Source organism: Durio zibethinus, chromosome 12 (genome assembly GCF_047325235.1).
Source record: "Durio zibethinus cultivar Kanyao isolate XHJ-2024 chromosome 12, ASM4732523v1, whole genome shotgun sequence".
Classification (NCBI taxonomy): domain Eukaryota; kingdom Viridiplantae; phylum Streptophyta; class Magnoliopsida; order Malvales; family Malvaceae; genus Durio; species Durio zibethinus.
The window spans coordinates 22,484,450-22,500,749 of NC_143173.1; the positions used below are offsets into that span (position 1 = coordinate 22,484,450).

The following is a 16,300-nucleotide window of genomic DNA, read 5'->3' on the forward strand; positions in this document are numbered from 1 at the left end:
CCCTCAAAGTCTCTGTGTATTAAATGCAACAAAACTAGCCACCTACATCAACATCCTTGCCTAACTTTGTAAATGAGATTTCAGCAACAAATTCAACAGATTCAATTGTTTTTCTTCCATAATCCCTTCAAATTTTAGATTTTTTGGATGAAATGGCTCTATCAATTGAGAGCCAATTCACAGAGAACACGCATAGAACATCAATTTTAATAGAGTAAAAAAATCAAACAAAAAAACCATGTTGCCACTCTATCAAAATCACCCACAAACATAAACAAGAAATTTCAAAATCCATATCCTAAGGGGAACAAAAAAAAATCAAAACTAAAATCCTTGATTTAGGAAAGTTGGGATTTTGAGGAATCATGTTTAAGAGATCAAAGGGATTATTTTGGAATTTTTTGGAAAATTTTTTAAGGTTGGTCGAAGTCTGAAATTTTTTTAATTTTTTAGCGATAGTTGAATTTTTCGACCACTAAAATCTGAAAAATATGCCAAATTTGGGATTTGGTTGAATATTCCAATGCCGCTTGAAGTTTTTGGCAATCAACCGAAAATTGGGTTGTCACAGTGGCCGCCGACGGAGGGTTAGTTTATAAAAAGAAAAGCTCTCAATTTGTAAAGAGAGAAAGCAAAGGAGAAAATTAAAAAAAAAAAAAACAAAAAACAAAAAATGGGCCTTTTATAAAGACCCAAAATGATGTCATTTTGGGACTAAAGAATTCGGGCCAACCCACAAGACTTGCGCGCCAACTCGTATGCTAACCTAACCCGTTTGGTAAGTTTTCCTTATTCCATTTTAGTTTTTTTTATTATTATTATTTTTTTTGTTAGGATTTTATAAATTATTTTCATAATTATTTTTTAAAAGAAATTTTTTAAAAAATTAATGATAGTTATGAGTAATAATTTCAATAAAAAATATAAAACAAAAAATAAATAGTAACTTTTAATCTATAATAATAATAATAATAATAATATTAAGGAAAGTGAAAAGGGTTTTATTTTTCCTTAATTTTTTCAAGTAAAATATTTCTTAAATTTCACTAAAGTGTTGGGATAATTTAAGAAATTATTTTTTTATAAAAATAAAAATAAAAATAAAAAATAATGGATTGTTTAAGTAAATATTTTAAAATGTAATATTTTTAAAAAATGAAAAAATTTAGTTTTCTTTAATTATTACAAATAAAAATATTTTTAAATTTCACCAAAGAGTTAGAATAATTTAGAAAATGATTTTTACTAAATAATGATAAAAAAAAATAAATAAATAATAAATAATTTAATAAATAATAAATTAAATTAAATTAAATATTTAATTCAATTAAATCTCTTGAGTAAGAATGTTTAAGAAATTAGAAGAGTCTTATCTTTCTTAATTAGTACCAAGAGATATGATTTTTGGATTTCGTTAAAGGGTTGAGATAACCCTAAAATCAGTTTTTAGAGAAATAATAATAATAATAATTAATTAATTAATAAAATAGATAAATAAAAAGTATCTCATGATAGAATTCTGAGAATTTTTTGAATAGTTAATTTTTTCAAAAATTTTATAAATGAAGATATTTTCTATAAATTTCGTCAAAGCGTAAAATAATTTATAAAATGTTTAAATAATAATTTTTTAAAATAATAAAAATATTTTCATAAATAAATTTTAAAGGAATTAACTTCAAATATTTAAAAAGTTTATATCATCAAAATTAAAGGATAACACATATTTAATTGATATCATTTTTCGAATAAACGATGTAAGGATGCTAATGCTTTTCTCATTTGTAACTGTATTTTCGAATCTAAATTTTGATTTTGTAGACCAAAACATTTTTTTAGTAAATTTTAATTAACTTTAAAGTTTTATCAAAAAATGATATATCGAATAACTAATCACACCTTATAAAAAAAATATTAATAGCGACTCCAAAAACCATTCATCAACTTTAACGATCAAGTCCCCTTGTGCAAAAAATCATTATGACATGTTCAAATCTATTGGTCTAACTAGATTTGGTAATTAAACGATACAAAAAATATAAAAAAAAAACACAATTTAAAATTTTAATAATAGGTATATATAAGTTAAAAAAATAAATACTTCATATTTTTATGTCGATACAAATTTTGACACATAATTTTGATATAAAATATTATATAAATATATAAATTTTAATATTTTACTTGATATGAGTACAATAATTGTTAAATCAAATTCTAACCTTGTCATTATGACTTCGACTACTAAGATATATTTTGTTAAATAATGTATATTATTAAGATATTTTTATTTAAATATTATAGTAGTAATTGAAAATTTAATACAAAATATAGCAATTAGTGCCATAAAATTATTTTATTAATTTAATAATCAAAAGTTGGGCCTTGGTTGGGTTTGGGTATTATTTTCCAGACTCAATCCGAACTAGCTAGGCTTGTCGACCCGAAGCAATTGTATGTAGACTATCTTCAGTGGTTTTTTTTTTTTTTTTTAATTTCGGTTTAGGAAACTTCTATGGTTTATTTGCTTGTTAACAACAAAATTTGTACATGCTAAAATCAATGGGTAACTAAGTTGGTTTCCTCATGAGCATTTTATATTTTTAAAAATAAGTTAAAAACTCTAACAACTTATAAAATGAATTGATCCATTTTATATATTTTTAATTTTATATTAGGTTTAGTTATATTTCAATTAAAAATTCAATTAATTCAATGATCAAATCAAATTAATCAAAAACGAAATTTTTTTATAATATTTTTAATAATCAATCAAAATTAATTTACTTGTTAATTAATTAATCGAATTAATTCGATTGGATCGATTAATTAATTTGATTTTAACTGAATTGTAAATGCTCCTAATTATGGGTCATGTTATTGTATTCTGGAGATATGATTTGCTAGTTGCCACATATCTTTTGGTTTTTTTTTTTTTTTTCGAAGGATTATTTAGCTCAGTTGATGAGCAAAGGCAAACATCACCTTAAAAGAAGTGTATAAATATGCACCAATGTCATAGCAGATGTTGGTGAGGACAACTTGTTGAATCCAGAGAATCAATTTAGACATGTTTTAGTGATGAATCTATTGATTAGATTGCTTAGCAAAGATGATTGAAAAGATAAAAGATGTAGCATGTGTCTCATCACATCTGTGGATGAATTTGTATCCTGCAACCAACAAAAAATGAATGATAAGCTGAATTGTTTAAGACGTAGATAAGAATTAAGTGACATTTTGTATATAAAAAAAAAAAAGAATTAAGTAATATTTTTAAGTGAAATTTGTGAATTTTATTTTATTATTAACGATTCATTAAATTAAAATTAAGAAATTAGTATAGTGAATAAAATGGAGTGGAGTTCCTTAAGTCAGTGAACGTAATTTTTATTCGAGAGCTTTTTAATCTTTTTACAGTCTTATTTCCTTTCAAAAGGATTTTAAAAATGTACTTCCAGCATGACTAAGATGCATTCAAAATTTTATTCTTAGAATACTTTTTACAAAAATTGAACCCAAATTGATAAGGAAGCTGCAATCTTACCAATTGATCTACTCCATATGAGTTGAATGACATATTGTTAATTCGTTAAAGAGTAAACTTAAAATTTGAAAAGTACTTAAAAATAAATACTCAAAAGTTAAAAATATTTCACTTTATGATAATTATTTTCAAAGACTTATAAATTTTTAGATTTACTCATTAATAAAGTGAAATATCTCTCGTTGGAACATCAATATAAATAGTTACTGGTCTGTATATAAATATAAAGTTTAATATTTATCATTTTTTACTTTATTTTTAACTAAGAGAACATATATATATATATATTATATTTTTAACATATAAAAGGGACTGCAGTATGGACATAGGGGAACTACCATCCCTTTAAGACTTACCTTAAAAAGTCATCAGCAAGGCCCATGCTTTATTCATTGTGAGGCCTAAATCTGCTTGATAGATTTTTCCTTTTTCTTATTTCTTTTGGTTAAAATCTGGTTGATTTGTTCTTCACTGCGAGTGCTATGTTGTGGTATTTTCAGATAGCTTTTTCAGTGTATATTAATCAATACTTGAATAGGTCTGATGATGTATCTAACAAACGGCTTCTCTTCCCAATAAAGCAAGCCATGAAATCATTAAATGATGTATCTTTCTACCAAATGGTTTTAGGTCAGCCACGCAAGGACCGTCATGGGGCACGTAAAATTGTGATTAGGAAGCCAAAATTCTCCCTTGTTTGTACTGTTTTCTTCATCTCACCAAGCAGCTATTTGAGAAGGACAATATTTTCCTCTTCCATTTTCTTCTCTTCTTTTTTTTTTTTTTTTTCTCTTCTTCAGTGAGTGGAAGATTGAAATTGAAACAATCACTTCCTTTTTCTCTCTGCTTTAGGTGATGACATCTTTATCTACCTTTTTCCCATATCCCCTTTTTCCTTCAACTTGACTTTGGGACATCCAATGAAAATCTCACCAGACAGGCTTTAGTTCCAACAACAGAATCTTTGTCAAGTTCACGATCCAACATGACATTTTTAGAGATTGTAAAAACTTCAAAGTCTAATGGCATTTTTTCCTTTTTTTTTTTTCTGTTGAAAGGTTCTGTAATTATTTATGAGAATGGGACTCTTGTTTCAATCATAATCTAACATAACTGAATTTATGGCATTTTTCTTATCAATTGTAGATGCCTTAGAAAAGAAAATTATTGTATTTTTCTAGCCTTGTGAGGGAAGGCAGGCAGTCACTGAGGGTATGTTTTGCTAGTCTTCTTTTTTCTAGCAATGGAAAAATATGGTCCTCTCCTAAATTTCAATTACATTTTGAAAGCTTTTTAGATGTCACATGAAATGTAGGGAAACTCATCATGTGCACATGCATGTGGAGAAAAAAAAGAGAGGTTTCCAGTTTCTTGAAAGGAAAATTTTCTAGTACTAGACTTTATTAAGCAAATCAGGTGTGCCATTCCTCTGATTATGAACATAGTTTATATATTTGACTTTGAACTTTTGAAGTAATATGGCTAAGCAAAACAAATACTAGTGCTTGACATTGAAATTTAATGGTTTCTAATGGAAAATAAAGAACAAAAATTAGCTACACCCCCGACAAAAAAAGAAAAAACTTACTTCAAGAGAAGAAAAAGGTATTGAAATTATGATGTGCCATGTTTATACGTTACATTAAATTAATATACTTGGTAGTATCTAATATTCTCTCCGTCCCATATTGATTGGATGATATTGACTTTTACAGAGTTTAAAAAAAATTTTGATTTTAATTTATTTAATATTAAAATTAAATTTTTTTATAAAATTAAAGTTTTATCACTTTTAATGTCAAAAGATAAAAAAAAATCATAAAAATTAATTTGAAAATATTAAAAAAATAAGAATTTTATATGTTAAAAAAAAAGATGTAATTTGAGATATCCCCGAAAAAAGATAGATAAAAAAAAAAAAGAACAAAGGGAGTAAAATAAATTTTTAAATTGTCAATCCAACCATTATGTAAAGCAATGTTTATTAGGCTAAAAAGCTTTAATCCAATCAAGTTAATGAAAGCAAAATCAAACGATTAAACAATTTTAAGAGATAATAATTTATCGTGGTTTAACCTAACCGGTTTACGTTCACAGAAAAAAATAAGAGCTATTAGTTGTAGAGAATTACAAACATACATCAAATTATATCAACCATAACCAATACTCATAGACCTTCTAAATCACTTTTAGTCTTATAAAGTATTCTCAAATCAAACAAACACATATTATTGTACATCCATGGATTATACTTATGTAGACCATTTCAATCTTCTCTAATCTACTCACAAACATATAAACATACACAAACATATAAACATACACATTCATAAAACGTAAATCTCTAATACTCCTATGCGATATTTATCTCATAAAATCTTATAATTCTCTTACATCTTTTTGCTATACCTAACTTGAGACTTCACATATTTATAAGTATATAAACTTGCCTATTAATAATCTCTTTTCTCTTAGAATTCTTTTTCTGCAAGTCAAACTTACCTATTAAAAATATCTTTTTTCATAAAATTCTTCTTCTACAAATCTTTTTATCTATCAAGTAATATCTAACCAATTCTAAATAAATCTGTTATGAGATTTCAGTCACTATTTCGAACAATCTCCCTCTTGACTTAAATTTCATCAAATCAACTATCTTCATGCTAGATATGTTTGGCTCCACCTGCAATGAAAGTCTCATAATTATCTTCTCTTATATGTCTTCACACTTTATACAAATCTATCTTCAATCCTTAAAACTTAAATTTGAACTCTTCTCTTGAATCGAGTTCTTTTAAGATTACCTCTTCCCATGACTCAAATCTTTAGTTTTTCCCACGTCTCAAACCTTTAGCTCTGATATCACTTATTAGAGATCATCATAGCTTTGATATCACTTGTTAGGCTAAAAAGCTCCAATCCAATCAAACTAGTGAAAGCAAAATCAAATAATCAAATAATCACACAAAAATAATAATTTAATGTAATTTAACCTAATCGACCTACATCCACGAATGAAAAATAATATCCATTAGTTATAAAGAATTATACACATACATAAAATCATATCAACTATAATCAATACTCATAGACATTCTCAATCTCCTCTAGTTTTATTGAATATTCTCAAATCAAACAAACACAGACCTTTGTACTCCTATGTATTATGTATTATACCTATGTAAACTCTCTCAGTCTCTTATAGTACACTCATAAACATACAAATATACACGCCCATAAAACGTAAATCTCCAATACTCCTATGAGGTATTTATCTCATAAAAATTTAATCTTTTTCTCATACTTATTGTTATAGAGACTTCACCTATTTATAAGCATGTAAACTTATCTATTAAGAATCTCTTTCTTCTTAAAATTTTTCTTCTGCAAGTCAAACTTACATATTAAAAATTTTTTTTTCTTAGTTGATAAATGATGATTGATGTCCAATGTCATGCAATTGCAAGTAATAAATAATTTTTTATAAAAGAAATCATAATTTGAGAATGAAGGAATAGATTATAAATATTTAAATTTGAATTCAATACTTATTTAATATTATTTTTTAAAAATAAATATATGAATCTGAATTAAATCTTGAATTTTATAAATAATTTCTTTCACCTTACTATTGACACGTGCCTTTGATATTGTTCATCAATACCTAGACAAATTAATTGTATCATGCGCTTGATTAATAGCACCATGGATGTATTTTTAGGAGGGAAAAATACTAAAAATTACCAGGAGCTATCGTACAAATACCATTTCATGGCATTTTTTTTCTTTCACAAGGCTTTTTGATTACACGATAAGAAATCTTCTCTCATATCGTAAATCTTTCGTCAATCTCAAGATTTAGAATAAAACAGCCAAAAAAAAATTTGAAACTTAAAATGCATTTTTGACACGACTTTGTGTTATGGCAGGAATATTTAACCAGAAGGGCTTCACTTTGTTCATTTTTCCACCAGCCTACATTTATAGGGTAAATAAAAATTGGGCCACAAGCCTTATCAAACAAATTGGGCCTCAAATTTGCAGCACTGATTACTGGGATCGATTTGTCGGTCTTGTACATTTTCCTCAATAGCCCATTGGCTGGGTTGGGTTGGGTTGTAAACGAAAAAAAGTGTCAAATTTTTAGCTTTGAAAATTTTAATTTTAAAAAATTTAAATACTGAATTTATAATATAAAAACTGTTTTATATTATTGAAAATTAACTGTTGAGAAGAGGATAGTGGGAGTGAGACTTCGGGGATTTGTGTTTGAGGGAAATATATATTAGAAGAATTAAAAAAAAAAAAAAAAACATAACATGCATTAATTTAGCTTTGAGTAGTCCCATTAAAGAAAATAAACTTAAAAGTATCTCTATAAAGGAATAAGGATTTTAAATTATTCCTCAGTTGGAAATAACTCAAAGTTAAAATCCTCCGGAAAATGTGAAATTTTTAAATAGAAAATTCAAGTTGATTATTTTGTGGATGATTTTGAGATATTTTAATAAGACAAAAAGACATTTCATTTTCAAGAATCTCAAATTGAAAATGAAAACGCGCACATACGTGTCCTACTTTTGCAGAACCTATTTTTATTTTTATTTTTCCTTTTTCCTTTTTCCTTTGTTAAAGATTTCTCTGGTAGTAGAATTTTTTTTTTTTATTTCTTTTATATATTGTGAATACAGCGTTGAAGTCTTCCTTTCACGTGTACTCAAACACGCAACGCAACAGATCTCATCGCCACAAAAAAACCTCAATAAGATTCATGTGGGCCCATCTCCACAGAATCCCGCCAGTAAAAAGAATAACGGTCAACAGCAATTTAACCAAAAAAAAAAAAAGAAATTTCCCCCTTTTCTCTTGGTCTTCTTCAGCTTCTCAATAACTTGATTATTTTTTGAGAATCCGAACTATTTTTTTTTTATTTCTTTCATTCTAGTCCCTGAAAAGAAAAAAAAAATGGAGCCTCTCTGCCCAAACTTTGATCTCCTAAAATCCTCAAGACTCACTTCCATTCCACTCTTTTCACATCGATTTTCGTGCCTAAATCGTGGCATTAGAAAAAAGTCGAGTGTGTCGTTGCCCTGTGCTTCATATAATCATAACAATAATTATCACCAAGCGGTTAAAGGAGAAGCTTCTAGGCAACAATCCAGTGGACATGATCTGATCAGGTCAATAGCAAAAGGGTTTATTGGTTTTTCTGCTGCAACCATGGCTCTCGCCTCCATTTGTGCTGATTCTCCGGCTTTTGCGGAGTCCCTGACCGTCGCTTTTCCAGTTTCTCGGTCTCAAGAGGTGATTCATTTTCTAGTTTTATTGTTCAAAATATTTTAAACATTGAATTGAGTGATTAAAGGTTTTGTGGTAGGTGAATACAGTGCAACGAACTCTTGTGGAAGCTTGGGGATTGATAAGAGAAACATTTGTTGACCCAACATTTAATCATCAAGGTGATTGAAGTGTTTCCCGTCCTCCATTCTTTTATTCTAAATGAGGCATTGACATGAAGTTATATCTACAATCCCCTTGCACTGCTTGCTTTTTGTTTCCAAAAATAAAAAGAAAAAAGTACGTTTTGGATGGAGATTGAAGAAGCAAGCAGTTGTCTTTTGAAGAATTATGCACAAAAGATGTAGCCTTTAAATAGCAAAATTGATGATTACTTTATGTGAAAATTTATGTTAGAATTGACGCTATATGTTAGTCAGTTGTTTATGTTTAATCAATTATGCTTTTAGAAATGCTTTAGAGTCCGAGTTGTATTAGACTTAAATGCGAAAAGAAAATTCCCTTGAAGTTTAAATCTAATCACATCACCTGCCTTTGCGTCTGTCTCTGTCAAAGTGGTTCAAGTTCCTTGAAGAGTTCCTGGAGATTGAATTCTTAGGCCTGCAACTTGCTTATGGATAAGTAGGTTGTCACAAAGGGTTGGGGAAGGGGAGGGATATGTCAAATTAGTATTATGTTCATTTTGTCCCTTTTTTCATTAAGTAGGAACTAAGGAACTACGTATAGATAGTAAACAAATTCTTGAGAGTTATCCTGTTGCAGACTGGGATTTGAAGTTGCAGCAAACAATGGTGGAAATTTTTCCCTTGAAGTCAGCTGAAGCAGCATATGGTAAAATCAGAGGAATGCTTTCAACACTTGGGGATCCCTTCACTCGGATTATCAGTCCAAAGGTATCACAATCAGCTTTCTTTGACTTATGTGAATGGTACTTCAGCTTAGCTAGCATAATTTCACAATATTGATACACAAAAATATGATGAATTATGATGTGGCTACTCATTTGTGCCGTCATCACAGCCTTACTAGTTGCTCTTAGGGTTACTCAATCTTGTGATGATAGTATTTTTTCAGTTGATGAATCTATGTCCAAAGATTACTATATTGCTCTATCTAACGATGATTTTTTCACTTTCAGGAGTACCAGAGTTTTAGAATTGGAAGTGATGGAAATTTGCAAGGAGTTGGTCTGTTCATAAGTGTTGAACCAAAAACTGGTCATTTGGTGAGTGCAAAATTTTATTTTTTTTCATCATTTTTATGACCTGTGCTAGATTGACTTATTGACACTCCTTAGATATATAACTTTTCCTTTCCTAAAAGGTTTGTCTTCTTTACCTATGTTATATAAAAGCTTACACTGCTCTCCTGTTGGTGGAGCTCTGGAAATATGAGGCCTTCCAGTCACAAGCAATTTAAATTTGTTTAGTTCGTTAATGATAAATTGGAGATGAGGAACTTTGCTTCAGGATTATTGAAAACTGTATTAGTATAAATTTCTTCCCAGCAAGTTTTCAATTTTCATTCCCACTATTCATCCAGCCAAACAATGAAAGATTTCTTTTGCAATATCGTTCCCCCCCCCCCCCCCACCCTTCTTTGCTTCTTGATTTTTATCCTTCTGCTTAAATTTGGTATTCAACATTATGTCTCTGAGATGTTTCATTTTTGGCATTAATCATAAGTTCATGCATTGCAATGATAATTTTATTTAAACTATGCAGGTTGTTTTGTCTTGTGTAGAGGGTAGCCCAGCTGCTCGTGCTGGTATACATGAGGGAGATGAGTTGATTGAGATTAACGGTACATATGTTATTAAGCTTTTGACCTTTCCCTTTCCAGGGTTAAAAACTATAATTTTAACTAATAAATTGCGATTGAATTTATTTGGGAACTGTTTTTTCTTTGTTATTTCAAATCTGGAATTCCATCCGGTCCATATGTCTTTCTTTAAGATATGATTCATGAGTTCAAAGTCTCTTCCTTCCAAATGTTGTTCTTCTATTCAAACTGAACTCTGCTTAGTTTTGCATGCTGTTTTTGAGACTTCAGGGCAGAGACTTGATGGTATTGATAGTGAAGCAGCAGCCCAGAGGCTTAGAGGCCAAGCTGGAACATCAGTTACAGTAAAGCTCCATGCGGTAATTATCCTTTCTCATTCTCTGCAATGTAAATGAAGATTAAGTTCTCTTGACTAACCTGCATAAAGTATGATCTTTCTTATCTTGACAGGACATGTAGTGATTTGAGATCAAGCTTTCTTTATATTGATGGCATTAAGATCAAATAAAGACATGTCTAACTTGTGCATCCATTTTTAAAAAATAAAGAGAGTTGCAATGTTCTACCCTCCCTTTGTCATGTACTAGTATTTATAATCTCTTTGCATTCATAGTGAATCTAATGTATCCTGCTTCAGAAATCTGGTCCTAAAGAATGTCCTCAGCATGTGGAAGATGAAAATTTACCACAACTTTTCTTGGATGAACCTGACTGCATTACCTATGTCCCAAAAGCAAGCATTGTCAAAATGCCATAAGTGTTTGCATCTTTCTTTTGTGACAGTATTATGTTTCATTTCATCTTGTCAGTGTTTCTATTTTTGTATTGCTTTTGCTAGCCAAAGAGGATGAGGCTAGAGTGTCTAAAAGCATTATTGATTTCTCATAACGTCAAGCATTCTTAACATAATAAAAATAATGTTTTATTCTACAGGGAAATGATTCAGGAAGTGGTTCTAGCATCAAAGAGGTAACAAACCATCAATGTTCATTACGCAGGCGATGCTACGGTGTTTATTAAGGTTTCCTGTGTTTATTGCTTTTCCTTTTTTTTATATTTTCTTTTTATTTTCATAAAAGTGGCGATAAAGCAAAAGCAAGTAGTAAAAACCAAGATCATATATGATGAAAAATGGCTAATTCTTCAACAATATTGTTTTCTTTTGTGTTCAAATGCCTTTTTTGTTTTTTGTTTCTAGAGGCCAAAGTGCCAACCACACGGAGCCTCTCACCTTTTGTTTTGAATTATACTGCTATTGATTTGCTTTCCAAACTTTAGAAAGGAAAGTTAAAAATTATCAATATTAGTCACAAAATTATGCATACAGCACCAGATTTTAGGTATAATGGAAATTTTTTTATATATTTTTTATCCGTTAATCTTGAAACATGGCTCTTCTGCTTGAAGGTCAAACTACCACGTGAATTAATTAGGCTTTCACCACTATCCAGTACTGTCATCCCTCATAGAACCGCAGATGGCCGCCTATCAAAGACTGGTTATGTGAAGCTGTCAACATTCTCACAGGTAGTAACCAATTAAATAATTTTCTTTTTCATGCCAAAGTGATTAGTAGCAGATGGTTTGACAAAAATATTTCTTTTCTTCTTTGATAGACAGCTGCTACTGATATGGAGAATACAATTCATGAAATGGAGAACCAGGGTGTACAGTCATACATATTGGATTTGCGGAACAACCCAGTGATTTTCCGCTCCTATTTTTGTCCATTAATGATCTTTTTGATGAAATTTCTGTCGTTAAATTTGTTCTCTCAAATATTGTGCAGGGAGGTTTAGTGAAAGCTGGACTTGATGTTGCCCAGATATGGCTAGATGGGACTGAGACTCTCGTGAACACAGTTGATCGTGATGGGCATATGTCGCCCATCAACATGATCAATGGCCATGCTGTAACGCATGATCCTCTTGTTATTCTTGTGAGTGTCAACACTTACATTCAAAATTTTCCTGACATGAACCCCTAATTAATTCCTTCTTGCCCTTTCCTTGAAACTTCCTGCTGAATCTTTGAAATTTTGTTGGAAAATTCTGAATATCTTTTGCAGCAGTTTAATTTAACTTTCCATTATATCTTTAAAGTTCTTAACAACAAATCATTTTATTATTTGTAATAGGTGAATGAAGGAAGTGCAAGTGCAAGTGAGATTTTGGCAGGTGCACTGCATGACAATGGTCGAGCCATCCTTGTAGGCCACAAAACTTTTGGTAAAGGGAAAATTCAGGTACGTTTATTGTTCAGTTGTTATCATAACATATAAATCTGTAAATTTATAGTTAGATTTAACAAATGAAGTCGTCACTAATTTTTTTTAATTAGGTGTGATCTGTCACCTAATGAATCTGTTCTTTTAAGGAGCTCTTAAGTTTGATTAAGAGTCTCTAGAGAATAGGTTTTGATCTATTAATCAGAACATGATTTAATAATTCGATTACATATGAAAAAAGTTATAATATCCTTACATGCCCATCCAAAAGATAGTATCATTTTATTTTAAATTATCCTAAGATCTTGATTCTAACGGTTTTAAGTTTTAATGTTGAATAGTAAAAATAACTTTTAAGATTTTTTATCAATCTGGTAAAATTCTTAAAAATATTTTCTTACATCAAGAATATTCAAAAATCTCATTTATTTTCTTGAAAGTGTTCCAACGTTGAAAAAAGATTTAATCATCATTTTTATTTTGGTTTTTTTTTTATTAAAAATATATCTAATCCATCCATCATTTAGGCCAAAATTAAAAGTATTTTCTCACATTGAAATTTCTTAAATAATCAATCATTTGCGATTACTAAGAATTTCATCATCAAAATTTATTTTTTTTTATTTTTATTTCTAAATTTTTTACCATTTGGATCAATCTAAAGAATTTTTTTTTAAAAACTTTTTTCACTATTTGGGTCTATTTTTATTTTTTTTCTTTGAAAAAAAATAATATAACAATTATTTTTTGAAGTTTTATTTAAATTCTTCCACCATTTGGAACAAATTTAAAGAAATTTTTCACTTAAAAATTTATTAAAAATTTATTAAAAATTTATCATTTAAAATTTCTAATATTCTCATTCTTGGATAATTATCAAATATTTTTAACTAAAATTTTTATTAAATTTTTTTTATTTGAAAATAAATATTAATTATTATTATTGAAACTTTATCTAAATTATTTCACCATTTGGGATAAATTTAGAAAAAATTTCTCACCTAGAAATTTATAAAAATTTACCATTTGAAATTTCTAAAAATTTCATCATTAGACAATTATTATTTATTCTCAAATATTTTATTTTTTTCTCAAAATTTAATCATACAAAAATACTTTAAAATATAAAAAATAGAAAAAAAAATTATCAAAATAAGAAAACGGCTTGACTTGGTTGAAAAACTCGGCTCGGCTGCAAGCAAGGGAAGTGGCTGAAACGGCACGACTTGCTGCTCTGCTTAGTTGGAGCCAAGGATAGGGACGCGAGTCGAAAATGGGTCAAATGCTACGGGTCGGGTCACTCGCTAGAAAAACACGTGGATCTTTGGTTTCTTAAACGCCCAAAGTATAAAAAATCGAATTCTCTTTTTTTCCTTAGATTTTTCTTTCTCTCTTCTCTTTTCTTTTCTCTCCCTTTCTCTCTACCACCCGAAGAACTTCGATTGAATATTCACTAGATTTTGAAAATTTATGTCAAAATCTAGATTGATTTGCTGGGAAGTCATCAAAAAATTCAATATTCATTGGAATCTTCTATCGGATTTTGAAATACTCGTCGAAAAATTTAAATAGCATCGAAAAATTCATCGAAAACTGAAAAAATTCACCAGAATCTAGGAATTTTTAGAAAATTTTCCAGAAAAAAATCTTCAAAATTTTTCTTTGATTTTGCAAATCTCTTTACCTTTTGTCGTATATATTTTCCTACCTTTTTGTGTGTATTTTCTCTCTCTATTTTTTTTATCTGTGTTTTTATATTTCTGTGTCTTTTTGTGTGATTTAGGTCTTGTATTTATAGGGGATAATCAGAAAATTTTCTGATTAACCATGACTCCATTTTTTATAGGATTTTCATATTATCAAAACCATTAGATTTATCTTATACAAATTTAATCCCTTTATAATTCTGCCAACAACCATTCACACAGCAAAATCTTTATTAATTTTATTTTTTCTTTTTTTTTACTATTATTTTATCATTATCTTAACATCTAAAATACAAAAAAAATTAAAGATAAATCAAATAAAAAAAAAAAGAGAAAATCAAAGATAAACAAAACAAATAAATGAATGATCAACCAAAGATAAAACCAATAAAATAAAATAATAAAATATCAAACAAAATAATGAAAATGGCTAATAATTGGATTCTATTGAGCCAAACCTAATTGATTTGGACTTGAATCAAATAGGGTGTCTACAATTATTTTAGGGTAATTCATCTTGGCGTTGCTCATCTCAAGGGATAGGTTAAAATTGGGGGATAGCTATCCCAAAACAATAGCCTGAGCACCGCTAGTGCCGGTGATGAAATTCATTTTGGCATCATAAAACCTGTCTGCTTGGATGACGTACATGATCTATGCTTTTTGTAGAAGTATTGAATAACATCTAACTTTGCTTTAATCATAGAAGTGATAAAACACATTCCAATTAAGTTTTCTGAGAGTACTAGAATGTCTTTCAATACTGAACTTGGCCACTTATTCTGTCAACTTTAAATGAAGCCTTAATTGTTCAAGCTTATTTGAGATAGTTGCTGAATGATTTTTGCTGCAGAGTGTCACAGAGCTACATGACGGATCTGCTCTTTTTGTAACTGTTGCAAAGTATCTATCACCTGCTCTTCATGACATAGATCAGGTTGGCATAGCGCCTGATGTACAATGCACAACTGACATGCTCAATTCACCCAAGGAAACATTGATGAAGGATAAAAGCTTCGTTTCGTCTCTAGAAGCTGATTCTTGCATCATGGTAGCAGAGCATGAGTTGGACATTCAAGAGTCCAAAGGGACAGCTTCTTGAAATGCATGATTTTGAAAGGATCAAACATTTAGATCCTAGAAACAAGATGTATTTATCCAGAGCAAGAATATAAACTTTATATTGTAGTCAACTATCAACTTGTACATTTAATTGTAACTTGTATATTAATAGGAATTAGACTAAGCATTGCACTGCTCCTTCTAGTACCATATGCTGGAAAAGTAACAAAAGATGATTTGTATGAATAATTCATCATTTATTTATAGGGAAATACTCAAACAAGTCGAATGCATTTAGTCATTATTCATTATATTTAACTCGCAGGATGTTCTTTCAATTCTAATGGTATTTATACGAAAGTGCTTTGAATGTCTTTATTAATGGGAGAATCATTGACAGGTAGTTCCGATCATTTTGATAAATATTGTTGGAATAGAGTGATTTTGAAGGCACTGCAACTTTTCGATAATTTATCACACTTTAAGATAATTGTAAATTCCATCTATCAACGGCATGATATTAAAATTTATGATATGGATAAAACTTTTACGAAGAAATTTTTTAATTTTTATGTTGAAATACAACAACTAGTTCCTATTGGTTGTAGGCAGATGTACTCATGGCCTTCGATCGTCAAAGCCAAACAACTGGATTCAAGAGAACTCTAAACTTTTATG

General features: G+C 29.1%; 1 protein-coding gene across 4 annotated transcripts; it reads left to right on the forward strand.

The window, feature by feature from the left end:
• The first annotated feature begins 8,415 nt into the window (after positions 1-8,415).
• On the forward strand, positions 8,416-15,940 carry LOC111297046 (carboxyl-terminal-processing peptidase 3, chloroplastic-like). Of its 4 annotated transcripts, none has more exons than XM_089741229.1 (12): positions 8,416-8,851; positions 8,925-9,006; positions 9,551-9,738; positions 9,984-10,070; positions 10,570-10,648; positions 10,871-10,986; positions 11,561-11,596; positions 12,035-12,154; positions 12,244-12,330; positions 12,417-12,566; positions 12,765-12,872; positions 15,414-15,940. In XM_089741229.1, the coding sequence occupies exons 1-12, from the start codon at positions 8,513-8,515 to the stop codon at positions 15,660-15,662; spliced, it is 1,641 nt and encodes a 546-aa protein (XP_089597355.1). In that variant the 5' UTR covers positions 8,416-8,512; the 3' UTR covers positions 15,663-15,940. The 4 variants fall into 4 exon arrangements, with proteins under 4 accessions (XP_089597355.1, XP_089597356.1, XP_022747365.2 ...); XM_089741230.1 differs by having other exon boundaries at positions 8,418-8,851; positions 10,898-10,986; XM_022891630.2 differs by having other exon boundaries at positions 8,418-8,851; positions 9,608-9,738.
• Positions 15,941-16,300: the final 360 nt, after the last annotated feature.